The sequence below is a fragment of the Lycorma delicatula genome, chromosome 1 (genome assembly GCF_047948215.1).
Source record: "Lycorma delicatula isolate Av1 chromosome 1, ASM4794821v1, whole genome shotgun sequence".
Classification (NCBI taxonomy): Eukaryota; Metazoa; Arthropoda; class Insecta; order Hemiptera; family Fulgoridae; genus Lycorma; species Lycorma delicatula.
Window position 1 is genome coordinate 287,209,709 of NC_134455.1, and position 27,451 is coordinate 287,237,159.

At 33.5% G+C, this 27,451-nt stretch overlaps 1 protein-coding gene across 1 annotated transcript in view; it reads left to right on the plus strand.

The window, feature by feature from the left end:
* LOC142332529 (pancreatic triacylglycerol lipase-like) overlaps positions 1-27,451 on the plus strand; it is a 56,944-nt gene that overhangs the window by 9,257 nt on the left and 20,236 nt on the right. The window contains exons 2-6 of the mRNA XM_075378979.1: positions 3,204-3,271; positions 5,570-5,720; positions 11,664-11,826; positions 15,650-15,750; positions 25,408-25,535. Of these exons, the coding sequence (XP_075235094.1) occupies positions 3,214-3,271; positions 5,570-5,720; positions 11,664-11,826; positions 15,650-15,750; positions 25,408-25,535 (601 nt within the window). The 5' untranslated portion in view covers positions 3,204-3,213. The remainder of the gene's footprint in view (positions 1-3,203; positions 3,272-5,569; positions 5,721-11,663; positions 11,827-15,649; positions 15,751-25,407; positions 25,536-27,451) is intronic.

Here is a 27,451-nt window from a genome sequence, read left to right on the forward strand (position 1 = left end):
AAGATCTTTTATCAAACGTATAGTCGAGAAATTCATGTCTAAATTTTTGTAAAAATATAGTCTTGTTTACAGTGCAAAAGTACCAGCTTTGGCATGGGGATTAGTTTTCTTTTCCTTGAATTTTATTGGAATTAAAATGATAATTATTACAATGTTAAATAATATAAAATTAGTATACAATTTATCACTACTATCAGTATATTTTAAATTATTTGTTCGAGGTTTGCTATAAATAGCAATCTCAATTAATTAATGTTACATTTTATTGTTTTGATTGTTTAATAACGTTTTAATAAAGCCCTGAAATGATAAATTATGATCTTTCATATATGATCTTTCTTGTTGGTTTCAACATTTTTTACCCTTGAATGTAGTCGTATAAGATAATACATTGATTACCTAATTTTTTGTTGTTTTATTTTAACCAGTTTGTAATGATAATTTTACAATAAATCACAGAAAGTGTGTTTATTCTATAATTTATTGTAATAGTGCATGTCATTTTAAAAGATTAATTAATGTTTGTAAAGATGAAAATTATAATCGGTGCTCCCTCGTTAGTCTCTGCTTTCACTGATCTTTGAATATCTAAACTATAAGTATGAATAAAATTTCGAACATCGAATTCAGTAGTTGCCAAAGTTTCGCGCACAAAACTGATGTCAGTAACAGGTTGGCATACAGCAGTACATAAATTTATTAAAACTTATTGTAAAGTATTTCGTATTATTCATTTTATTAATTAAACTAACACGTATAAGATGGCTTTCTGAAATCAACTTCTGAGATTAGAATAATAAAAAATAAACTGAGGACTATTTACGGATAATGTCAAGCGCTCATCAGAGATTAATCACCAAAATATAAGTTCTCGTTACTTCATTTTTTTAAAAAGTAACATCAAATGAGAGATATCTTGTATACAGAATAATTTAGGAAGAAAGTAACAAACTTTCAGGACAGGTTCTATTGGTGAAAATAAAGAAGAAAGTTCATACAAACTTAAGTTCGGTAACGCATCGTTGGCTAGTGTCAGCTGGCGAAAAATTTGAATTATATTCTATGGATTTTATTCACACATTTTACTCAGAATCAAATTCTCTACAAATTATGTTTAAAAATTTTATACGTTTATTATCCATCTAACAAAGTTATTTTAAACATAAAATATTGTGTTTTTTGAGTCCAATTTTTTGTCTGTTATCCCAGATTACTTGAAAACTACTAAAAATATTAGTCCTTGGACCTATTTTTTTCAATTTTTCAGCCCAGATTTTCCATAACACACTAAATTAAGCCCTTAATTTAAGTAGTAAGAATTACAGTATGTATTAAATTTACCGAAGGCGCAGAAATCATTGCGAAATCTTCGCCAACCAATACTCCCTAACGAAGCGTTTCTGAACCTTCATTTATATACGCTTTCTTCTTTATTTTCACCAGTAGAACATTTCCTGAAGGTTTGTTACATTCTTCATGAATCATTCTGCTTCGTGAGTACATACATTAATTTCAGCTCAGTATAGAACAGGTATGCTATTCTGGCAATAAGTGGCTAGTGCAGTCTGAGGGAAACAAAATGAAGACGGAAACTAATCAAGGAGTAATTAAACGACTTATCTTTTACTAATTACTGAATAGAATTAATATTATTTTTTAAAAATAGATTATTTTAAGTTGCATATAAAGATAAAAATAAAGTATCATAAAATACATGATGTGGATTCTAATAATTGTAATAATCTGACTGATAATTTCTTATTAAATCATTAGGATCCAAAAACCCATTGTATCATTTATGACCTATTGTATTTTTGAGTAGAAGAGGTAAAAATTCAGATAAATTTTAATTAAAATTATAGGTGATAATTTCAGTGAAACATACTTTTATTGCTAAAAAATTCAACAAATATCAATTTTACATTTTTGTTACCATTCATTGCACTGGTTTACTGTACACGTTTATTTTTTTTAGTTTTATGATAACCTTTTTTTTTTCAGGCATCATTATCTATTTAGAGTACTAGTATTTTAATATTTTTTTTTTTTTACCCTTCACTAGTCTACACTTCTTTCTGAATATTAACTAATACTAAATAGTTTTGAGATATGGTCAAACTAATTCTGCTCACAAGATTCTCCCTCAACTTCTCACTTCTTTAACTAGAATTTAAAAAACAATTCTTTCTAACTTTTCTATCTAAATGAAATTTTCTTCTACTTCTGGTGGTTACTCATGTTAATTTTGAACATATAATTCTCACCCAATTTGTTGTTTCTTATTTTAACATGTCAAATCTCTGTCAAAGAGGTAGCTTTTCTGCATTTATCTTTGATTAATGCAGAGATATAATGAAGGAGAGAAAAATATGATTACTGCAAATGGAGAAGAAGCATATAGAAAAATAAGAGAAAATTATTTTGGGGAAATGAAGTCAAAATAAAATAAATGCTTATCAGAAGTTTGAAAGAAAAGACCCTATTAAGATGAAAAGAAAGAGCTAATATGATAACTATGTAGAAACTATACAGAGGGAAGAATTTAGCATTAAACTGTTGAGGAAGAAAAAATCTACGATGACATCAAAGAAGAATTTATTTTAGGATCATAATTTGAGCTCTAAAAGATTTAATTAGAGTTCCAAAACCCACAAATAAGTCAGTAATGATAAATTTCACAATTACTGTTTTGTTATAGAGAAACTAGACTGAATATACTCTATAGATTAACATCTAATGATTATGAAACTGGAGATAAATACTGCTGTTCATAAACTAACAGGTTAAAAGGGAAGAGTAATTATTATTAAACAAAAGATAACGATAGCAGATAACTATGAGAACTATCATAATATCAGTCTAATATCTCACGTAATAAAAATTCTCTCTAGGATAATGTAGGACTGTAGAGATAGTTGTCTGATGTAAGGTGAATTAAATGAAGGTCAACTTATTGAATATAAGGGAGGCCATTCTTGTCCCTAATTCTTCAAGACTAATCTCTAACCTTAAAAATAATAGTTATCTACAAGGCACTTGTAGATCTGGAGAAAGATTTTCATAATGCAGAATAACACAGAATGTTAAAATCTTTTGCCTAAACTGAACTTAACCTTTAGTCTTATAATTAATAAATCTAAATTATTTATAATGTAATATAAATTATTTAAAAATGTATTAAGAAATTTATTTTCTCTTTGTAGATAGAACAGAATGATCGGTAAAAGCCAACTGAAACAAACCTTAATTCTTTGCTCACTCATTATTGCAGGTAATTAATGTTGTATTACTGTATAATTTTAGTTAATAGAAAGTAAAGCATCATCTCACTTTTAGTTCAAAGAATTTACTATCAAAGCAGAGTAATTAATTGTTTTATTTTTTTTTTTGTACATTTTATGTAACATTGACTTGCTATGGTCATTAATTACTAGCTTCTAATAATTATCATTAACCTGCAGTAAAGTTATATAACCTTTTATTAGTTCTATAAATTTAATGATCCACAGGAACCATTGATGTCTCTGGCCATTGACATTTTATTAAGGTAAGATTTCAACTAAAGTTTACCAAGCTAACTGCTTGAAATCAAAAGCAGGTAAAATAAATTACATCCTTTTGCTTCCAGGATGCGACTTCCATCTTGTTATTATTATTAGTATTATTCATGAATGATAACAGTTTTTTTTTTATTCTGAGTTTTCTAAAATCCATTTAAGGAGACTTAAATTTTTCACTTTCTCAAGTTATCAAACATTCTATTTTTCTGTTAATTTTTTTTTAATGTCAGTTACAAAATCATTGATGAATGTGACTCAGATATTGATATAAAAAAGTATAATCACTTATTTTTCAATGATTAATGTGTTTTCATGATTAACATTAACATTCTAAAAAAAGAAATTTCAATTTTTAGAATAGCTATTCTTTATTGTCTTTATATTTATTTATTTAGATTCAATAATTGGTGTGACAACTTTACTCTTCACACAACAGACATTTGAATGCACATGCATGCACTTTTGGACCATTACAAACTGTTCACAATTGTGTCTATTTCTGACATTTAATCACATTTAGTAATATAAAACTGTTTCCAAATTCCCTAAACTCTATATACGTCTAGATTGTGTGTGTATATATATATATATATATATATATACATATGCTATGTACCTTTTTATTAAGTACAATAAAATCCCAAGAATTAAACTTTAAAAAACTGCATTCTAAATTACAGCAACACAAGTATTATCTTAATATAAGCATACTATAAATCAGTTAAATAAATTTCCAGAACATCAATGATTATAAAATCCACCATGTAAAAGTAAGGACTGAAAAAGAACATTATAATAATAAACACAAAAAATTAAATATGTAATTAAAGTAAAGAAACCTAATCATTTTAAAGCAATAATTTTCATAAAAACATTTTCTAAATAGAGCCAAATGAGATAATTATTACAGTTGATAAACCATTGTTAAATACTTATTAAAATTCTATAAAAAACTATAACTATGAAAAGTTAAATAAACTGTAGTAATAATGAAGGTGAGGGGATACAAAAGAAAGAGAAGTGTATTAACTTTATTACTAATAGGAAAATTACTAATCGACCTCAAATTAAAAGAATAAAGCAAAATTAGGTATGAAAATAAACAAAAATTTTATTAAAAGAAATAAACCAGAAAATGAAAACTTAAATAAATTTAAAACAAACACAACCAATGTTATGTTGAAATTAAATTAGCTTGGCCGTTCAAGCAGTTGGAACTTAAGAGAGAGAAGGAAAATTATTTATTCCAGTCAAAATATTTCTGAATCGAACTAATTGAGCGAGTTGACAAAGCTGACAAGAGGACATCTTTCCTGCGCTTATGTCCAAGGACTCTATATACTACGCCCCAAGGGCTCTATTCCCTTGCTCCTGAACAAAGAAGCACCAGGAATTACGCTTGGAGGACCTAATTCTAGGAAAAAAATATTGGAATGACCAACTAGGTTTAAATTTTAAGTAAAAGTTTTTGAAAACAGTATTTAGAGCATAAACTTGTTTTTCAATTTATTTCAATAACAATTTGGCTTAGCAAATTTTAACAACAATATTAGATTTAATCAAACAAGATGAATGTACTGTTTTTATAGGATCAATGTTAATTATATTAGGAATAATTATATTATGTTTTATGTAACCAGTAGTTGCAAAAAAAACTTGATATTTTTTTGAACAATAGAAGGATTAATGGAATGTAATCATTTTATACATATTAAGCTCCAGTATGAAGTATTTAAACTAAAAATAACACTAATAATAATCTAAATGTTCATAACAACTCTAATTGGTACTTCTAATGAATTATTGTTGGAATTATCAATTAAAGTGCACAGTAGGAATTGTTCTTTTTTTATATTTATATCAATTGCTCCTATCAACTAACACTGCAGTGTCAAGATTGTATACTTAGTGAAAACTGTGCTGCAGTATGGGAATCATAGTAAGCTTTAATGCTTTTCATAATTCATTATCATTTCATGTTGAATTTGAGCAAATTATTTTGCTTTCAGCTACTTGTAAGGATAAGAATGAAACATCATGTTATGAACCATTAGGATGCTTTCCTACAAACTACCCCTGGTATTCTGTTAAAGATCTAAGGCTGTTCCCTGCTCCTCAAAGTCCTGAAGAAATTGGTACAAGATTTTTTCATTTTAACAGGTAAATATAAAAATCACACCTAATTTTTTAATTGACACATGCATAAAACATGTACATTCAAAAAAAATGTTTAGAAATGTATTGTTACTTGCTATCAAACACTGATAACAGCAGCAGTAAAGAAAGAAATTTGTTATTGTTGTGAAACTAAGCTGTTTTAAACTTTATTTGTGAAAATTTCTTTTATCAAATTTATAAACTTAATTGTAACATTAATTAATATCTAATAAGTAAAACAAATTATTTTCTCATCAGAACAATAAGTATATTTCTTTTTATTGGATTTTAAAACCCAAAATATTAGTATTTTTTTTATTGCATCAAAAAAATGATACTTAGTAAATTTAAACCACTCATTTTCAAAATACCAGGAATTTTTCTTTGAGAAGATCTTTTAAATCTTATCATATGACTAAACAATTACTCCACTGACACTAATAAATCATTGATGAATTGTATTTTTCACTATGAAAAGAACTTTTCAAAGTAAAATTTCAACATATCTTGGAAATGAATCTTCATAATTTTAAAAAGTTATAATTTTTTTTATTAATAATAACCTAAAAGCTAGGTTAATACAGAGTATATGAATAAAAATATTTTTAAATATATCTCAAAAAGACAACCAACAATATGTATGAATGAACCTGATTAAATAAGAAAACTCACTTAATATTTTAGTTAAAAATACTTATAAAAAACTAAACTTATGAACTGAGAGGCGTGTGAGAAAAGTATGAGACTGACTTTATACTTACCAAAGTCTTTATTTTTTTCAAACAACAATATTATCCCCTTCAAAGTAGTTCCCTTGGCCAGCTATATACCAGTGGAGTTGTTGTTATCACTCCTGGTAGCAGTGCTGCAAGGCTTCAACTGGTAGAGCTTTTAACTGGTCAGTCACAGTCTTTTGAATGTTCTCCAGAGTTCCAAAATGACGTTCTTTTAAGACGTGTTTCAATTTCAGGTAAAGGAAAAAGTCGCAAGGACTCAAATCAGGTGAATAAGGGGATGAGGAACCATAGGAATGCATTTTGAGGTCAAAAATTCCCTGATGGAAATGGCCATCTGACACGTGGCATTGTCATGATGAAGCAGCCACTTGTCTACAATGTCTGGTCTCACGCAAATCACTCTTTTCCTGAACCTTTCAAGGACACTTTTATAAAACACTTGTTTGACAGTTTGTGCTGGAGGAACAAATTCTTTATGCATGATATCCCAACTGTTAAAGAAGCAAATCAGCATGGTTTTGATCTTTGATTTGCTCATTCGACATTTTTTCTGTCGAGGAGATGACAGAGTGTGCCACTCTTCACTTTGCTACTTTATTTCAGGATCATACTCAAATATCCAGGATTCATCACCTGTGATCACACGATTGAAGAATTTTTGGTCATTGTCAATCCTCTCTAGAAGATCAACGCACATGTTTTTTTTCGATTGTCCTATTCCGTTGTGAGGTTTTTTGGCACCAATTTCACACAAACCTTTTGCATGTCCAAATCATCTGTCAAAATTTGATGTACAATGAAAGTGTCTAAATTTAACTGTTCACTCATCTTCCTTATTGTTTACGACGGTCTGATCTCACAAGAACCCTCACATGCTCAACGCTTTCATCAGATTTTGAAGTTGAAGGTCTCCCTGAGCGAGGTTGATCTTCAACGTGTTCTCAGCCTTCCAAAAATTATTTGTGCCAGTGGAAAACTTGTGCTCTTGATAAGCAATGTTCCCCATAGACCTGTTTCAACTTTTCAAAGGTTACACTTGCAGATTCCCCAAGTTTAACACAAAACTTGATTGCACAACATTGCTATCAATTCCGATGCTCCATTTTCGTAACACACAACAAAAACACAACTTCACTGATGGCGCTGTCAAAAATAATGTGTTGGCTGAATGGAGTTGAAACTCGTATTGAGCATGTGGAAGGGATGAACAAACCGGTCTAGCACAGACCGGTAGACACAGCGTTGCTAGATCGCTCACAGTGTTACCAATCTCATTACTTTTCTCACACACCTCGTTTGTTTCTGAAGTGAAAAGAAATTAGCAACCTAATTAAGAATTATGTAGGTACTAATTATGTTAATGTAGGTAATTATGTTAAGAATTATGTAGGTACATAATTCTTAACTTAGTACATCTCATTAATGCTGCCTAGGACTGGTATTACAACTGACATTAGCGTAGATGAAATCAATCCGTTCTTCTGACTGAACTAATACAATAGCTAAAGTTGTATACTGGAGTGTAAAAATAAGTATATGAATGGTAGTTAATTTACATCTATATATAAATAAACATTAAACCCTCAGGCTGAGAGTAAATACCTGCACAAAAATACTTTTTTTGTGGATAATGTCAATAAGTATTCTTTAGACAAGATGAAATCTTAAGATAGAAGTATGAGAATTAAGCTAAGAAATTATGACTTGATGATAAATAAGGGAAATAGTGGGAAGATTGATATGAGTTATAACTGGAAGGAAATTCATTGTACTGCAGAGATTCTAACAGCAAGTTTTATGTAAATACTTGCACTGAGCATTATCATATTTGTAGGTATTTATACATGGTGTATGTAAAATATAAGATCTGTGTTTTACTTCATTACATAATCATTATGAATTATATAATTTTGTATTTCATTTGCTCAGAGTGAGTAGCTGATTCATGATTTATAGTGCTAATTTATTTTAAATTTTCCAATTATTTTTAGCTACTGTTAACATGGTTTATTTATGAAATGTATTGTTGAATTTATACAACAAAAATCCTTAACTCATATGAGTGCAGTTTCTTTTTCTTTGTATCTGACATTTTTAAAATCTCTGCATGATTTTCTTAACTACTAAATTATCATAGTTTATAAGTAATAATAAAGCAATGTTAATATCTCAGACAATAGTATATAAAATTATATCTTTTAAGATAGTATTCCATGTTGTTATAATTCATTAGAAGAACTGTAAATATTGTTATTGTGTGCTTTCTGTAGAGAATTTAGACAAGTACAGTTTTTATCTTAAAAACTACAGACAAAGATTTATAGCACCATTTATAACAAACATACTTTGTATGTCCTAAAAGTAACTGTACTGATTTTTCTATATCCAACATAAGCAATGTAGCTTTTCCCTGATGCATATTGTTGCAATGGTAGCAAGTTTGGGTGCATGTTCATATTTGTTTCAACTGGATTGGATGAGTCTGTCACGGGTGAATACATTCATATTTTATAACTTCGTTATGTTTGCAGTGAAAGAAGTCATCAAACAATGGTAAGTTGTAATATTTTGGGTGAAATTCAACAAGTCGGCTGTCGAAATATCTTTTTTTTTAGTTAAATCTTATGGAGAAGCCACTTTATTAACCCTTGCATTACCAAGCGGGGTGTTCAGACTATCCCAAGTTGATGTTTTCCCTAAAATAATTTTATCTGAAGAGGTACATACTTCTGATTTCATGACTTTGTTCTAAAATGATTGAAATTGTACTCATACTAGTGACTGACCAATATTTTTTGTTTTTATAGTTATTATTGATGGGATATATTGGTGGGGTTGTGAGATTACCCTGCTTGGTATGAAATGTCCTATCTTCTTATTTGTAAAAATTAAGGTTTTATGAAATATTTCTCTCATCTATCTTCATTATTTTTCCATTGTTGACACTGGTTGGTACCCTGCGTTCCAGTCAGAAAGAAATTCTAAAGTAATTTTTGCCTGACAGAGAGAAAGAAGTTCATTCTTCAATGTCTGGTTTCACAAATGACTTGAATCTAGTTTCCTATGTTTCAAAAAGGGGCAAGTTGGTAATCTTACGCACTATTTAGCACCGTAAGAAGCAAGTGAGTAGTGAAGAAAGTGAAAACAAAGCTGAAATAAAACTCTATTACAACAAAATTAAAGGTGCTGCTGTAGATAATGGAGACAGAATGACAAGAGAATACAGCTGTGTTAGAGGAACCAGGCTGTGGCCAGTAAGATTTTTCATGGAAATGGTAGATATTGCAGCACTGAATGTTTGTATTCTGTACACACAAAGATTTCCTGAGTGGCAGAAGAATAATCAGAACCAACGGAAACTCTTCATGACTGAGTTGGAATTTGGACTCAGCAAACATGGAGGAAAGTGCTAGAAATATCAACGGTCTTCATACGGATGTACAAGATGCACTGAAAGCATGTGGTATTGAAAGTCCTATAGCAATGATCCAACCCTAGAGTTCCAAGTTACCAACACCACAGTGATATCAAGATTGCAAGAGGAATGAAGATCATGAAACAAGATTCTGTTGTGTAATGTGCAAGAAACCTGTTTATAATATACACAGAGAAGAAACTGTTATTGTTAAATGCATGTTGTGCAGAAATGTACCCGAATGAACACTTCAAAAATGTTATTGGTTATTTTGAGGCCAAGTACTAGTTTAATGCAATGATAGCCAAAATGTATACATTTTTAATTTTACAGGTGTCCAATATTGAATTTCTCTTGTGAATAATATAAAATTTATTGTACTTTGCATTTATGTTTAGTTTAAATACTTTTAATTATTTGAAAAACTGTATTTCAATACTAAATAAAGCTATTCAATGAAAATAACAGAATCTAAAAACAAATATTACACTAAATCACGAAATTGTACTGGGGTAGTAAAAATACCCTGCTTGGTGAAATAAAAGTGTCGAAAAGCTTAGCAATGGGAGGGTTAAGAAGCATGGCTTTTAAGGACACAGCACTTTCAATGAGAGTTGAGAAAATGTTGAAAACAAAAATTTTTTTTTTAGCCAATCTCTTAAATTGATGATCAAGATATGGAAGTAGTACAAAGTGTGATGGTGAAAGACCATGGATGTTGCATCAGGATAATTGCTGATAAAAGGACTTGGATAAAAATTTTAACAGGTCATTTGCACATGCAAAAAATTAGTGCAAAACTAATATACAAACACTTGTCTGAAGAGCAAAAAGTGAACCGTAAGAAATTTGTCAGCATGGACTTAAAAGGTTCAAAATAGAAATAATGGGAAAAGAAATTACGATGTGAAGAATTATGGGTGTTCGATTATGGTACTGAAATAAGTGTAAAACTACAAAGTGATGAATAGCATACGAATAATACTCCTCACACAAGGAAAGCACAAATCAGCAGATACAAAATGAAAATGTGTGTTTTTCAAGAGCTATGGCTTAGTGAGCAAAGGATATAAAGGATTTGTGTCTCTTTCAGACCAGACAGTAATGATGTATTATATAAATATGTCTTAAATACCACTTCAAAAACAAGTCTACCAAGTCCTAAGAGATTTGCAAACAGTTGAGTGCTGCACCACGATAAGGTCTTAACTTGCACTGTGCTTTCAATTTGAGAATTTCTAGTGAAAAAATTTTCCACATCTCCATAGCCTTATTCTCCCCATTGCTTAGTCCTAGCTCTGTGTAAGGTCTACCTCTTTCTACTCTTTACCTCTCTCTGATTTCCATCTCTTTTACATCTAGCCCTCCAGTTGCAACAGATGAGTAAAGATATAGACATGGTGTAGTACTTTCAGCATTTATGGGTACAAAATTTTGAATAGACTTTCCCTTTTTTGTATTAATTTTTTTGCTCTAGTCTTGATCCCAAGCTTTTATGTGGTGTTGAGTGGATTTTGGCTAAATGATCACTGAATTTATGCTAAGGACATGAGGATCTTTAAAGGCACTATGTCATTAGTATTTGTACGGTTTGATTGGGCCAGCTTTGCCTATGGGTTTGCCCAGGTAGTCTTTCCTACCTGTAGACTCCACAAAAGGCCAATCTGTAACTGAGGTGCTTAATGAATAAGCCTGTTAATCCCTCCTACTACATGTGTACACACATGTGAGTGTGTATGTGAACCCTAATCATAGTTTATTTGATATAATTAATTTTTTTAATTTTATATGCAGAAATAGTAGCAGTGATGGTGAAATTGTGTATGAAAACCTAACCATATCAGTGAATGACTCTGAGTTTAACTCTAATAATCGCACATTTTTTATTATTCATGGATATCTGGGATCTGGAAACTTGTCATGGATGCATGAACTAAAAGATATAATATTATCTAAGGTAAAGTATATCTTTATAAATTGGTTCTTGATGTAATTGAGTATATTCAATCCATTGAAAAATGTAATTACTTTTCACTTATCCTAAGCACCTGGCATAGGATGTTTCTTATTTTTGATATTGACAATGCTATTTTTTATACTGATTTGTATCTCAAGTCAGATTATCTGCAACTGTTCATTCATAACACCAAACAGATATAATTTTCATCTATGAATTATATAATTTACCTGCTGTTTTTATAGAATCAATTTAAAATGACAGTTTAAAGATGTCATTAGTCTTAAATAGTACTTTGTAAATTGCTGCTTAAAAGATTATTTGCAGTAAGTCACATTTTCTTGTAAAATTTAATGTAGAAATGGAGGATTTAATAACATTCCTATTTAAAATATTGCCTTTTTAATAATGGTAGATTTTATAGACACTTTTATTTTATTGATATTAATTATAGACACTTTAATGTCACGAAAATAAAAATAATATTTTTATTCAAGAAAATAAACATTTTTACTAATAGAATAAAATATTATTAATCTAAAAGAATATTACACAAATTTAAAATTTAAAAGAAAAATTAAAAGGGAGAAATTATAAAATTTAGAAGAGAAATTACATCGAAAATAACCAATAATCAGAAAACTGATGGTCTGAAATCACTCAGATTTAAGGGGGATTATGAGTAAGAAACAGCTAGTAAATAGGTATATAGGTTTTTGAAATTTTTAGGGGATTTTACAATCATATAAAGTCAAGTTTTGTCAAAAAGGGTAGTTCTGTTTACAGTTTTATTCAATTTTTCAGTATCAAATTTTATTATTGAAATGAAAATGGGAAAAACAGAAAATTGACTGGCCTATGAAATAGGCCTTTTCTTGATTTTTTACAAAATACTACTGAGAACTAATTTATTAAATGATAACTTAATAGGAAAAATTAGATCTTGAGTAACTATCCAGTTGTAATCAGAATAAAGAGGTAAATGTCAACTTTGATCTGATCAGTTATATTTATTTGTAACCATAAAAAATCACTATAGGAAACATTTCTTAAAATCCAATGACTTAAACAAATATTTAAGCAAAAAATGTATTTACTGGTTTAAATCAATTCCAAACACCTGAAAAGTATTTCAGGGCAATCAGTATATATGCAACTGTTACAATAGAAAGACAATGTAGTTTTGTCATTTCATGTGTTTTTAATACAACTCTCTCTCTCATTGACATGTTCATAAAATATGTAACTAAATGGCATTTTTCATTATGAAATTTATTTCAAGAGTATCACACATATTAGAATCACTTGATAAAGTAGTAAGTTGAAGTTCTATGTATTTTCTTCAACCCATTATACTATCTGAATTACAAAACTTAATAACAAGTGTTCAGTTTCAACAGATTTTCATTTAGAATGATAATGTAGTAGACATTTTTTGAAACTTATAATAAAACATTATTATATAAACTTGGTGATGTAGTTTATTTGCTTGGGCTACGTTGAAACACATGACGAACACGATCAATTTGTTCTTCTAAAGCAAGAGTTCTTCCAGTCCTTTTCTTTTTACACCGGCACCTTTGTTTTTAAACTGTTTATTCCAATCATGGATTGATTTTCTTTTTGTTAGTGTTTTACCATATTTTGTTCTGAATCGTCGCCACGATAGTAACCGAGCTTGTTTTGGCTAATTCGAATACACAAAAAGCTTTCTCTACTGCAGTAGCGGTCATCTTTCCAGACTGGTAACATGACACATCAATCAAGAAGAATCAATAAGAAGAGCAGATATACTAACACAAACATAAAAAGATTCCCTGTAAAACTATTCCCTGTAAACTGTATTCACATACACAAGTTTAATTTGTATAAGCTACCGAAAGTGAATATTTCATTTGAAATCATTCTGTATTATTACTTTAAGCAAATGAATTCTGTTTGTGAAGTGAAGCTTCTTAACGCAGGCTTCGGGATGAGGAGTCAACTGAGAAAAAACGAGCGTCACGCGCTAGCTGATAACAAATTCATTCAAGTATCGTCTTCAAAGTTTGATACTGTTACTCTTTGGCGAACGGTGTTTGATCACATTCATATTTGTTATTATTATTAATAACCGATACATTCTTTGTATTGCACGATGTTTTTGTTGAATACAATGTATTTCATTGTTAGTTCAAATTTCTTATTAATAAAAATAAAACATATAATTTGTGTATATTGCTTTTGCGTTATTTTTCACCAATAATAATTCATATAATACTGCGTAAGAAGCTTCGTTTCCGTCGAGTCTTCACGCACCGATGCACTCGTTTTTATTTCTTTTGCATTGCAGTCGCACCTTGTAAATTCGGAGATAGGCAATTAGAATTTTCTATTAACATGAAGTTTCTTGTCTTTTTTTGTCAAAATGACATTTTTTCTTTGTAAGAACAGCCTGCACTATATTTAAAGGATATCATTTTAGTGAAGGGGTTTCCCAACAAACTGTCTATTGCACAACTTGTTCAAAAAGTGATCTTATAGTGACAATAAATTCCACATATCAACATTAATATTCTTAGTTTGCATGTAGCAGATGTTTTTAAATGTCTGCCAGAAATTATAAAGTTTTAACTATATACACTTAAACTCTATAAATATTGTAAAAGGACCAGTATAATGGACCAGGGCAACAATTTGTTCCAATTAAGAAGAAAGAGAAAATAATAATGAAAAGAAGAATTTAGAAGGAACTAAAATGATCCTTTTCTTAGAATAACGGGTTCGTTTGACAATTTGTTGTTTGTAATACAGACAATGGCACTTCTAAAAGCTCTTGTTCGACCAGAGTAAGAACTTATAGAATAATGTAAAGGCGCGGACAATGAGAATTATTACGCTTCAACAATTAGAGACAAATCGGGTACTGGTTCTGCTGGCAGGGTATATAAATACTGCCAGCGACTAGCGGAGAGTGTCAGTAGTACTGCGAGGCCGTGTTCGGCGCATCTATGATAACAGTGATATCAGTAAGGGTGAGGAAACAATGAATGAAGTTACGTAGCAAATATTCCAATGTGGACAGTGGGTGAATACAAGAAGTTGTTAGGTAAATTACTGGTAAACAGCAGTGAAAGTGACAGTATTCTATTCATTCATAAAGTGTGCGTTAGTTCTATTATAAAAAATAAAAGTAATAATATTCGGAGAAAGTGAATTGCATGAACTTTATACTGCTCTATTGTTATCTTGTTGTTAATGCAATATTAGTTTTTATCAATCATTTTAACGTTTTTAGTAAATTGGACTATATAGTGGTATTTATAATTTAACTATAATTAAATTAATCTTGTCTTTTTATTTGAATTACTATTTAATATATCTACTCGTATTTATTGTCATTATTATTATTTATTTATTTTATTTTCTATGTTTTTAGAGGAATAAATTGTATATAAGAAATTTTTAGTTTGTTAGTCCCTTAATATCCTGGTCGAACCGCAAACACGTGGCAATATCATAACTTTATGAAGTCTTAACATAACATTTAACTTTATTTAGCCATAACTTTATGAAGATATTAAAATTTCAGTAGGAATAGTTGTTTCCAATAATAATTCCTTACTAAGTTTTCCAGTCTTATTGTCTTGGACTGTTCTAATCCCAAATTTTGTACATTGTAGACATTTTATTTTTTATTTTTGAAATTGTTTAATAAGATATACTTATTGAGTAAAATATAGTAAGGATTGGGGCTGCATTGTTCTTAGCATAAAAATATCTCTTCCTTACTTCCTTTATAGAAATAAAGTAAAATATACAGCAAAGATATCCATTGTTGCAGGTGATAGATGCAGACGTATTCTTGGTAGATTGGGGAAATGGTGACATAAACTATTTTCAAACTGGATCAAATACTAGAGTTGTCGGCAGTGAAATAGGAAGGTAAAAGATGATTATTTTGTTTTGTATCGTACTACAGTGTTTTTATAAAATCTGACTAACCTGACCTTTATTCAATAGTGGCAAATTAAATAAAAACATTACTATTTACTAAAAATAGGATTATTGACTTTTTTTTATTTATGTAAAACAAATTCATAAGTCTTGAAAATGTTAATAAATTGCATGTATATTTTAGAACCGACAAAAGTTATTATAATTTTAATAATCTATGTCATTACATGCCTCGACAGACATTTACATCAGTAAAATACAAATCAAATTTTTCATTCTCGTAGGCTTCAAACGGACATCTTCCCGTGCAACCTTACATGTTCCCTCAACTAACTAGCCGGGACCGTGGAAGCGCTGACCCCGCGCCTAGTATAAATTTGAGAACACCGTTCGTGACTGTGATGCCTCAGAAAACGAACGAGTTGTAAGTCAAATCAGTGTTACACTCATACCAATCAAAATAATGTTTTACGCAACATAGAAATTCAGACCTACACACAATAAACAAACCAAATTGAGTCACCTAACAAGGGGAACGTAACCTCATTCCGGTTTGCGCAGGAGCCGGGGACAAATCCCGTACCCTCACTCTGATCCATCATGGAGTCCCGCGCGGCATTACCAAGTCACAATCAGGAACCGCCACCAGCGGGACGAAGCGACGCCCTCGGTTGCACAGGCTACCATATCCGGCAGCGCAGCCATCCCCACCAAGGGAAACCCCAAATCGAATCACAAGCGATACCAATATAACCGTGGCACTATGTCAATGCGCCTACCTCCAACCAATCCAATGCCTAGGCCGGAACCCTAGCCACCCGCGATCCTATCACGATCGAATACCTCGATTAAACTGCCTCTGCAAATCTACACACCGCAAGGGCGCGAATAAAACCAACGCGGATCATCCAGTTAATATGGAGATCCAGAAAGGAATGAATTCTCTCAAGTTCCCTAACAGCTCGTAAACTTTCAATCTCATTCGGGGACAGACATAGAGAACATGGTCTACTGTATCATCAGTCCCATAATCCGGGCATTGACTCCACCAAACGAAACCTAGCCAAACTCGCCCGAAAGGTACCATGCCCGGAGAGAAACTGTGTGACATACCGATCGGGGAAAACCCATCTAATCGCAACTGAACCAGACACTATAGGAAATATACTACGGTGTAGCGACCTTTTTTTTTTTTTTTTTACCTCCGGTCCGTATTCAAACAATTCATTCCTCAGAGGATGAGATGAATGTTTTGTAGCGTGTGTGAAAAATGCCATGCCTGACCGGGATTCAAACCCACTTATTGAGTAGAAAATTTTGCTAAACTCTTTATTTTTTTAATTCATTTTCTTTAGTTTTTATTTAAGTATTATTAATTTACATATTAATCAGATGAAGTATAAAACTTCAACATAATAATAACAATAATGATTTATTATTATACCATACCAACGTGCAATTTTGCCGACTTTTAAACCATTTATAAAGCAGAACTCTACATAATAAAACTGTTATCTAATAGAAAAAAACGGTGTAGCGACCTGTGGAGGATTCGTCCACCCTGACCTTTTTTCCTCACTTTTTCTCAAGGCCCGATCCATGGTCCCGTATAACACGGCCTTGAGGGTGCCAATTGCCTCTATTCCCCTGGGAGGCCATGCCAGACCCGGCTATGTCGTTCTTGATAGCACCTCCCACTCATTGGGTCTCGCTCTTTTAATAAGCGCCTGCTCTAATCCGGAATCCCCTATCGGGGCCCCAGACCGGGTCTCGGACTTTCTTTTCCCCAGCTAAGGACCCCAGGAGTCCCCGTTCAATCATTGAAGGTGGGACGCCTGAGCATCCAACCCTTCCTGAATAGGGCTGTCCTCCCTGCCCTAACGCTAACATCTCTCATCTATCTTCCACTTCTTCCAGGGTCTTCTTTCGGATGATGTTCCCTATTACCTTACTGACTATTGACTAGTTCCGCTCACCATGAAGCATTACCTTCACTATATTATCTGCGGTAACCTCTCCCAATCGCGTTTGCATCACCACTCTGTCTTCCTTTCACCTTGAGCACTGGAAAACAGTATGTTCCGCGATATCCCGCTTTCCACAATACTGGCAGCTTTCAGACGACCGGTCTCCTTCTGCCACGTAGATAGTTATTAAAGCTGCCATGCCCCGATAAAAATTGGGTTAACTCAAACTTGAGTTTTCCGTGCTCACGTCTTAGCCAAGACCTGTTATTAACTTCTTCATCCAGAGAGCTACCTCTGATCCAGTCCATCTCTCCTGCCAGCGCTCTATCGTCTCCTTCCTGTCTATGCTCTTTGTCATCCCTTCTCTTCTTCGCACCCGTTCTACCGCCAAGAGCTCTATAGGGGGGAGCGAGACAATAACCAGAACTGCCTCTATAGTTCGGTAAGCCCTAGCAACGCCGATTGCCAATCGAAGCTGCAGTCCCGAGGCCTCCAAACGGCCACTTTTGTGCACAACGCCCTCTTCCACACTGGCACGGCATACAAGGCAACGGACCAAGCCACCGCCGCCAGCATCTTCCTATTTGATGAGCTCGACCCGCCAACCTTGCTCATCAGCTTTTAGACAGCCGATACTGTTCTACTTGACTTGTCGACTGCCTCCCTCACATGATTTTGAAAGGCTCTCCGGCTGTCAAGACAAACCCCCAGGTATTTGGTTCTAGTGACCGGCTCAAAAATGACCCCGTTTACAAGTAGCCTGACGGGGGGAGTGGTCATCACCAGCAGCTTCGTTTTCTCCGCGAGGCTAAGACCGTGACCCGCCAACCGTCTATCGAACAACAAAATGGCCCGTTGATCTTTCCTGACTATCTCCTCTTCTGCTATGGCAACTAATACCATGGAGATGTCATCGGCAAAACCGGTAACAGAAACTCCCTCAGAATACCGCAACCTGAGGACGCTATCATGTGCTAGGTTCCACAGGGTCAGTTCAATTACCGAACGCTGCGGGACATCGCGCTCCATACTGGTCGTAACATCCTTACTCTTTGCATGACCAACTATCCTCCTGCCAATAAAATAGTCCTGAAGGACTCCCACAAGATATGGGCTGATATCTCTCCGAATCAACTTATCCATTATGCACACGAATGGCAGTGAGTTGAATGCATTCTTGACAACCAACATGCATCCCGGTGGTGGTAGACCACCACCGGGATGCACCTGTCCTCTAAGAACCCGCTGCGGCCTCATCAACAATCCTCATCACCCTAGCTATGGCATCCTCCGTTGTCCGCCCTCGCCTGAATCCATATTGACATTCACTAAATCCTCCTTCCGTTCTACTTCATCTCGGAGACGCTCCGCCAACAGCTTTTTGAAGAGTTTTCTTAGGCAACTCAACAGGCAAAGAGGTCGGTATCCGACTGGCTCTCCTACCTCTCCTCCACCTCTCATCAGTAGAACCACACTGGCCTCCTTCCATTCTAGTGGCAAACAACCATCCAGAAGTATTTGGTTGAAGGCCGCCAGCACTTCGTCCACAGCAACTTTCACCGTTGCAGCCACAACCTCGTCACCCCATATATCGTTCTCCAACCTGCCTAGGAGCTCTTTCCACTTCCTCTTCTTACTGTCTAGTATTTCACTCCTGTAAGCGCTCCTTTTTTCGGCCAGCTCCTTTCTACATGAGAGGATGTCCTCACGATATCCCCTTCTCCTGGCTCGCTGAAGCTGTTTCCTGGGCCTAATACAGCACTTCCTCGCCTCCGCCACCTGAGTAGTCCACCAATATACATTCTTTCTTTGAGGGCTTCTATGGTCCAGCGACTCTTCTAATTGCCTTTGATACCACCTTCGTCAGGTAGCTGGGGGAGACGTTTTCCAAATGAACAAGGCGCTCTTTCACCAACGTCTTAAGCCTAGCTAGGCCCTCTTTCGAACATAATCTCCTGTTGTCAGCCGCCACGCTATAAGACCCACCGTCACCAATCTCAAACTAAACAAAAAATGGTCGCTCGACGACTCCTATTTAGTGAGCACACTCCATATCTACCAACCTCGGCGAGACAAACGTGACATTCACAAACGAGCATTATTTACCCTCACCAGGGTAGGCGCTCTCTCATTATAGAGCACCACAAAACCCAACTCGGCTATACACTCCTCTAAAATCCGCTTTCTGTGGTCCGTGACATATCCTCCCTATGCCACGTTCTTTGCGTTAAGATATTACCCACCGACTCGCAGCATATCGAAAAATTTGGAACATCCTGTTTTTAATTAATTGATGTGTTTGACTCACATAAGTCGGTTAACAAAAAATAAACCTAAAAATCTGGCATCAGAAGAGATAGCAATTAGTTCTCCGCCGAGAAAGACTTGCGGAATAAAGTGGTCTCGCAAGCGGCAAAAGACTACACATTTAGTTTTCTCGGGTGAAAATGTAAATGTAAAGCCGGTAACCTTAGACCTAGCTTCGAGGCAAGATACAGTGTTTTGTAGTAGTCTCTCCGCTGTGGCTGTCGAACGGGATGCAATATATATAACAAAATCATCAACAAATAAAGAACACGAAACAGACGTCTGTACACATTTAGTAATACTGTTGATTGCTAAAGAAAATAACGTGGTACTTAATACACTTCCTTGAGGTACTCCATTCTCTAAGTTGACGCTACCCGAGAGAGAATCTCCAGCACGAACACGGAGAGTTCAGCCATTCAAGAAACCAATAATTAAAGCAAGCATATTGTCCTTGACTCCCCATTCTTTGAGGGCGTTTAGGATACCAAGTCGCCAGGCTCTGACGGACGCCTTTCTGAAATCAAAGAAGATAGCGATGAGGCGCAGGCGTAGTAGGAAAGCGTTTGTAATAGCTGTTTTCAATGACACTAAGTGGTCAGTGGAGAATCGTCCTTGTCGGAAACCACACTGTTCTGGAGGTAAAAGGCCATGTTTCCGAGTACCACGTAAATCTGCGATTCACCAGCTTCACCATTACTTTGCATTAGATGCTTGTTAAGGAAATAGGGCGGTAGCTTGAGGGGGCTTGTTTTGTCCAGGTTTAAGTACTGGTACGACAACGGCGTCTGACCAGACGGGTGAGAAGACTTGTGCAGAGAGTAAATTATCACAAACGTTCAATAGGTGTTGTAACGCCGAATGAGAAAGGTGTGAAAGCATACCGAGATGAATGTTGTCAGGTCTAGGGGACGTGTCACGTGAGTTTTTAAGTGCGCGTGAAAACTCGTCTTGAATGCGAATGGAGCATTTAATTCACCGATCGATTCTCCAACGTTCAACGATAATACTTCCATCTGTGTCTTGTACCTCTGAAATTCGTTACTATATGATGAAATGAGAGACGCGGAGCGGAAAGAATTTGCTAAGTTAGTTGCCACTGCAGAAGATGATGAAAGGAGTTTTCCTTCATGAATAAGCCCGAGAATAGATTGTTTTGATAATCCACAAATTGCACGGATTTTTTTCCACGTCTACGTGGGAGTAGTTCGTGAGATGGTGTCCACGTATTTCCTCCATAATTTCCTCCTAGCGTCTAAGAATACCCGACGACATGCCGCTCTAACCTTAAGGTACAAATTTAGATGTTCTTCTGTAGGCTTGCGGTTAAATTTACGCAGTGCCTGTCATCGTTTGTTAATAGCGTTTCGGCAGTCATCATTCCACCACGGAACGGAAGGACGTGTACGATTTCCCGATGTTTGTGGGATATATCGATTAGCATCTTCATGTATCATGAACGTAAAAAAGGAATGTTGATCAACAAAGCCCGCGCCACTGTCATACTGTGATGGAAAGGCTTTATGGTAATCGTTCCAACCCGCCTTTTCAACAATTCATCTCCGTGGCTTTTTCTCACCTCGCGGTCGACATCAAAAACAATAATAATTGACCTGTGATCAAAGCCGTGAAAGTCATCACAAACAGACCAATTAAGATGAGAGAGTAAACTCGGCGAGCATACGGAGCGGTCGATGTTGGACAATGTCGACAGATGATAAGGACATGAATGTGTGTGATTCATCATTCAGTAGACAAAGGTCCAAGTCTTGTCTCACTCTGTTTATCATATTTCCTCAAGAGGAGCAGAAAGATGAGCTCCAGGAAATATGGTGGGCATTGAAGTCTGCTACTATTAACGATGGCAATAGGATTTGCGTGAGGAGATTTGATATCTAGAGAGCATTGATCTCAGAGTTAGATGATAGATAAAAATTGCAGATATGCAATTTGAAGGGGAGAGACCTTCACAGCAACAGGAGGAATAAAGGTAATTAATGGTATCCTTGTAGCTGAGATCTCATTCCGCATGAAAATAGCAATTCCACCACTCTCTCTATTGTCTATTAGACAGTCGAATCTCTCACCGAAGCAGCCTCTAATGTTACTGCATCTTGTTGTAGAAAATGCGTTTCTTGAAAGCACAGGATTAATGGTTTATATGCGGTCACCAATACTCTAATATCCTCAATGCGGAACCGAAGAGCTCTAATGTTACACTGAATAATGTTCATAAGAAAAGGTAGTTTAGATACAAAATCTCAGGAATATATATAAAAATCAGTTGCATGTGATCCGGTTTTTCTTTTTCTTATTTTTGATGGTAAGGAACTCCGATTCCCTGGGAGTCGGGCGGTTCCTCAACCATATTCTCCAGTATACGAGATTTTGGAGGAAAAGATTTTCATAATGAGAAGTCGTAGATGACATGGTGGTTGTGGGGGCTCCATTAACAGGGAGCTTAGTAGATCGCTTACCGCTAGCTGTGATTATTCCTGCCTGCACGGGTAAAACTTTGGAGACAGGGATTTTCAGATGGATCCCACGATTGGACTCACTAACTGCAACTAACGACTCTTTGTTCAGTTTCGTCAGCTCTGAAATAGTGGCTGTAACTGAAGCGACTTGATCAAATAACAATTTGCTTTTGCTCATTTGCAATTTGCTTTAGCTCATTGCAGAATCCGCACTGCTCATTACCTAAACTTGTGGAAGCTTGTTTTGTCGTAGCGGTGACAAAAGATACCTTTAGTTTTTACCAGCTTCCGTGAGCTAATTGTTTTTCTGTATTCTCTGCGTGCAGCCGGAAAAGATAGCTTCTGCTCGGTAGGGATTCTGAGGATTGTATTTTCGTCTTTAAAAGTTCGGCAATCTCGGAAGCGGGTTGTATATGAACTACTACAGTTCGCACATTTTTAATCTTCATGGCAGTTCGGGTCATTGTGGCTTTCCTTTGCACCTCGAACAAAGATCTCTGCTTTCGAGCAAAATTTTGTAGTGTGACCATATCTCTGGCATTTGAAACATCGTCGCGGGTTGGATATGAATTGTCGTACTCGAACCGACAGGTAACTCATTTTAATCTTGTCTAGTGGTACCGGGACATTGTTTTTAGCATAAGAGAAGGTGTTGGTTCTTTCATTCCGCTCTACCGTTTAATTATACGTCCACATCCTCAAATTCTTGGGTTCGAAACTCATCAACTATTTCCGTTACGTCCAGCTGTATAAAAAAATATAAGGTTTCTGCAAAATATTACTCCCCGGCTGGTATTTATGTGGCACATCGTACATAAGTTTATATCGCTCATATTAGTAATACGTAAGAGAGATCTACTCTGTTCATAGTTATGAGTTTCAATCAATATCAATTCATCCCTTAATTTTTTGATGCTCTCCGATGAGCTACATGATCCCGTTATTACGTTGTTGATCAGGAAGTGCGAGACCTTGTAAAGGGAGCCACCTTCCTGAATATTTTGCATAACAGCTAATCTAATGTTTTTAACCTGTGGATGGATTGCTTCACAATTCTCATTATTTTCTCCAATACTGATATCCTCGTCACACAAAGCCGATCAAGGCCTTTTCAAAAGGTAGGTTTTGGTGGTTTTTTCAGATGGATCACCAACCATCATGGGAGTTTCTTGTAATCTTGTTACTTTGGTCCTACAAATACAGGTGATATAACAGATCACGCCAGCAGAGCCGAAGTGAAGGCGTAGTGAAGCTAGAGCTAAAAATAACTGGGTTTGCTCAGGTGCCCAAAGGACGTTGTTCGAGACTCACTATGTAGAGCCATTTACCCATCGGCATAATAGTTGCCACTTTGGGTTACGCCAACCCCCAAAGTCTTAAAGAATAAGACTTCCTATCAGGGAACTATTGAAAAGTCTCCATTATTTGTAGAGTGATAAATCATGGATGATGAGGTTACAGGTAAAGTACTGTGTACTAACCACAAAAGACTTTGATTATAAATTGATAAAATTGGAAAGAGTGCTGTAATTCTGAGAATTTGTGCCTATCATGCTCATGACTGTTCTCATGTGCCTTAATTTTTTTTCAAATGTGACAAGTCTGTCTCCTCCATTATCAATCATAAGGACTGATATAAAGATAATATCTCTCCCATTCAGTTGCTGCAGCTCTTGGGATTTCAATTTTTTTATAAACTTTTTCATTTTATAATTTTTTTTAATATGGAATATATAGACACCGAATGTTTCTTCCTGTATGTACTTAAAATTTTATTCTCCTAATAGGCAATGATGAGGTTTATTCTCTTAATTTTCAATGACAGTTCTCCTAATTGCCAGTGAGCTGTTTGCATGCTGTATATTTAATAGAGGTTTGAGAATTCTTTATTCTCCTAATTGCCAATGAGCTGTTTGCATGTTCTATATTTGGTAAAGATTTGTGACCTCATTGAGAAGGTTTTTTTTACATAAAATTATAATTTATTTACTTTCTATTAAATAATTATTTTTTAGCTTTTAATTTTTGTCTATTGTTTGAATTATTATGCTTATTCTCTTTTCATTTTTAGGTACACTTAACATATGCAGTATGTTAGTCTTATAAATCAACATTTTTGCATTTTCATTATTTCAAGTTGAACTCCTTTATAAGTAGTTGAACATCAATATGACAAATTCCAGCTTTATATATTTTTAAATGTTCTTGTGTAACACTTCTACACATTTTAATCTTCAACTTACTCAAAAAAATTAAAATATGGAAATTTTCTTTTAAGTGATAATATAAAATTTTACTCCTTATCATAAAGTACACCATTAAGATTTATGCTAATAAAATAATAATTTAAATAAATAATATTGTAAAACTTCTGTTTGCTGGCTGTTTAGAAACTAAGACAACTAGCACAACTTAATTTATAATTTCAATCCTTATCAACCCTTTGGGAATATTTAAAAAGATTTCTTAATGAGGCTTACAATTTAAGTTTAACCAACTGCAAGATTTTGATTCCCTAATAATGCACCTTGATAATTTTGGTTAATAATTCCCTAATAATTTTGCAATAAATGAATGAATTTTAATTAATTCATTTTATATGGACCACATATGTGTTTATTAAAGAAAGTAATAACTTCTATAAATTTTAGTAATATTTGAGAAAAATGGTGAGAAAATAATAAAAAAGACATGTACACCTTTCTCCAAAAGAAATTTAATATATATACCTTTCAAAAGATAATATGCAGTAAACATTAGTTTTAATTTGGAATTAATTTTTAATAACCAAATGAAAATAATTTATTAAAAAAAGATGAATCACATTTCATCTGCCTGACCAGTGAATAAAATATATAATTCTAACTTAAAATGTTTGTATTTTTTTTCTTCAGATTTATTAACTACTTAGTCAAATTTAATAATTTAGATCCATCAACTGTTCACCTCATTGGGCACAGCCTGGGTGCACATGTTGCATCTTATGCTGCTAAAAGTGTTAAAGGGATTGGTCGAGTGACAGGTGAGTTTGCAATACAAGTGAATTTTAAAACTTAACTAAACATATCATTATTCTATATAGGCTAAAAGTTAGATTCACTACCAGTTGCATTGTAAGAAAAAAATACTTAGTTACGCCTATACACATATATCAGTATTATTATTTTAAAAAATATTGTATAAATATTAATAATTTAATTTATATAATTATTTATATTTTTTGAAATCTCTAATTTATTATACTGGTTAAAAAATTAAAATTTATTCAGAAAATAAATAATTGAAACCAAAAAAACTAATAAATTTAAATGGTGTAAAAATGTAAAAGTGTGTCAGCCTGTTGCATGGCTGGAAGCCAAATGAAAATTCTTGGTTGTAATATCAGATATCTTTGTCCTGCTGCACCTGGCTTTTAACCAATGCCTTCAAGCAGATGTGTGAAAACTACTTTACCACAGGACCAGAAATACATCTTGTAGTTTTTGGACGTTCTAAACGAAAATAAAGAATGTTTATTTACGTTATAAAGATGCACTTGTTATAAAACATGTATTATAAAACTGTATTTCAATAATGAATGTAAAATATAAGACAGTAAAATTTTTTATGAAAAGTTATTTATTCTTGTTGAAAATTAACCCCTCACTAACCCTTCACTTTCTTGTTGAAAACCAACCCCCTCATTAAAAGTGAAATGAAATTATAATCTTTCAATGTATTTACATTATTTGTTTCTCATTAGATTTCATATGAAGTTGCAATTTACATTCTAGAGCTGGTCAAAATTTCATTCTCTGAGTATCCAAAATCTACAGCTGTGTATTAAAATCAGATAGAGAGAATGGTGAATCGCACAGATTGGTGTGGTTGTTTTTAAAAAAAAAATATTCCCATTTCATCAGCAATGAAAATTTCAGTGAGGTAATCTTCCACTTATTGCCTAATCACCTTCAAAATAACATACAGAAAATGTTTGTTAAACATTAGTGCCTTGTTGCTGTTTTAAACAATCACACAGTACTGACAGTAATTTGGGCAATGAATTGTCTGAAATTAACAAGCAATTTAAAGTTCTTAAAACTCTTAGGCTTTTGTCTGAGTTTTTGTAAGTGTTGGGCCTGTTCATTTTTGTTAAGAGTGCTTTATAAATTTATTTAACAGTTACTTGAATTTACATACTGTTGTGGTGTGTTACATATGTATGAATGTATATATATGGTGTGATCCATTTGTATGAGTGTGTGTCCATACATTTACTGTATGTAATATACATATTATGTGTAATTTTGTGTTATTTCAAATATCTTCTTGCTATCTTTTATTACAATGAATTTTGTTATAACTTGAATGATGAATTTTTAAACCAATCTTGGTGAATAATTTTTCTGTATCTGAGATACCTTCAAAATCCTTTATTGGTACTTATATTGATTGTGTGTCAAATGATTTTTTTTTCTCTTTTTCTACTTGTTTAAAATGTTTCTGAATAATTAAGTGTTACCAAAATTAACGTTTCTGTAGTTCAGCTATAGTGCAACAGTTTGTTAGTGATGCTTTTTGGGCAACAATAATCTATCTGTTTGTTTGGATATTTAAAAACAAAAACATTAAATTGAACATCAGCATGAAAAAATAATAGTTTAAAATTGTAAAATCAAATAAATTCAATATGACTAAATGTTTGAAAATGAAATTTTCAGATCATTTCAGAACTACATACCACATAATATAGTTTAATTTAGTGACTATATGTGTTCTACTTTTCATTTAATTTTTTGTAAGTTTTATTTTTAATGTATTTATAAATTTTTTTTTTCAAGTATTTTGAATTTTTATTGTGCTGCAGATAAAATTTGCGTGTGGCAATTAATATCTTTGTTTTCTGTGTGGTGAATTACAAAGGTTGATTATAATGAACAAAAAATTAATCTCATAAGT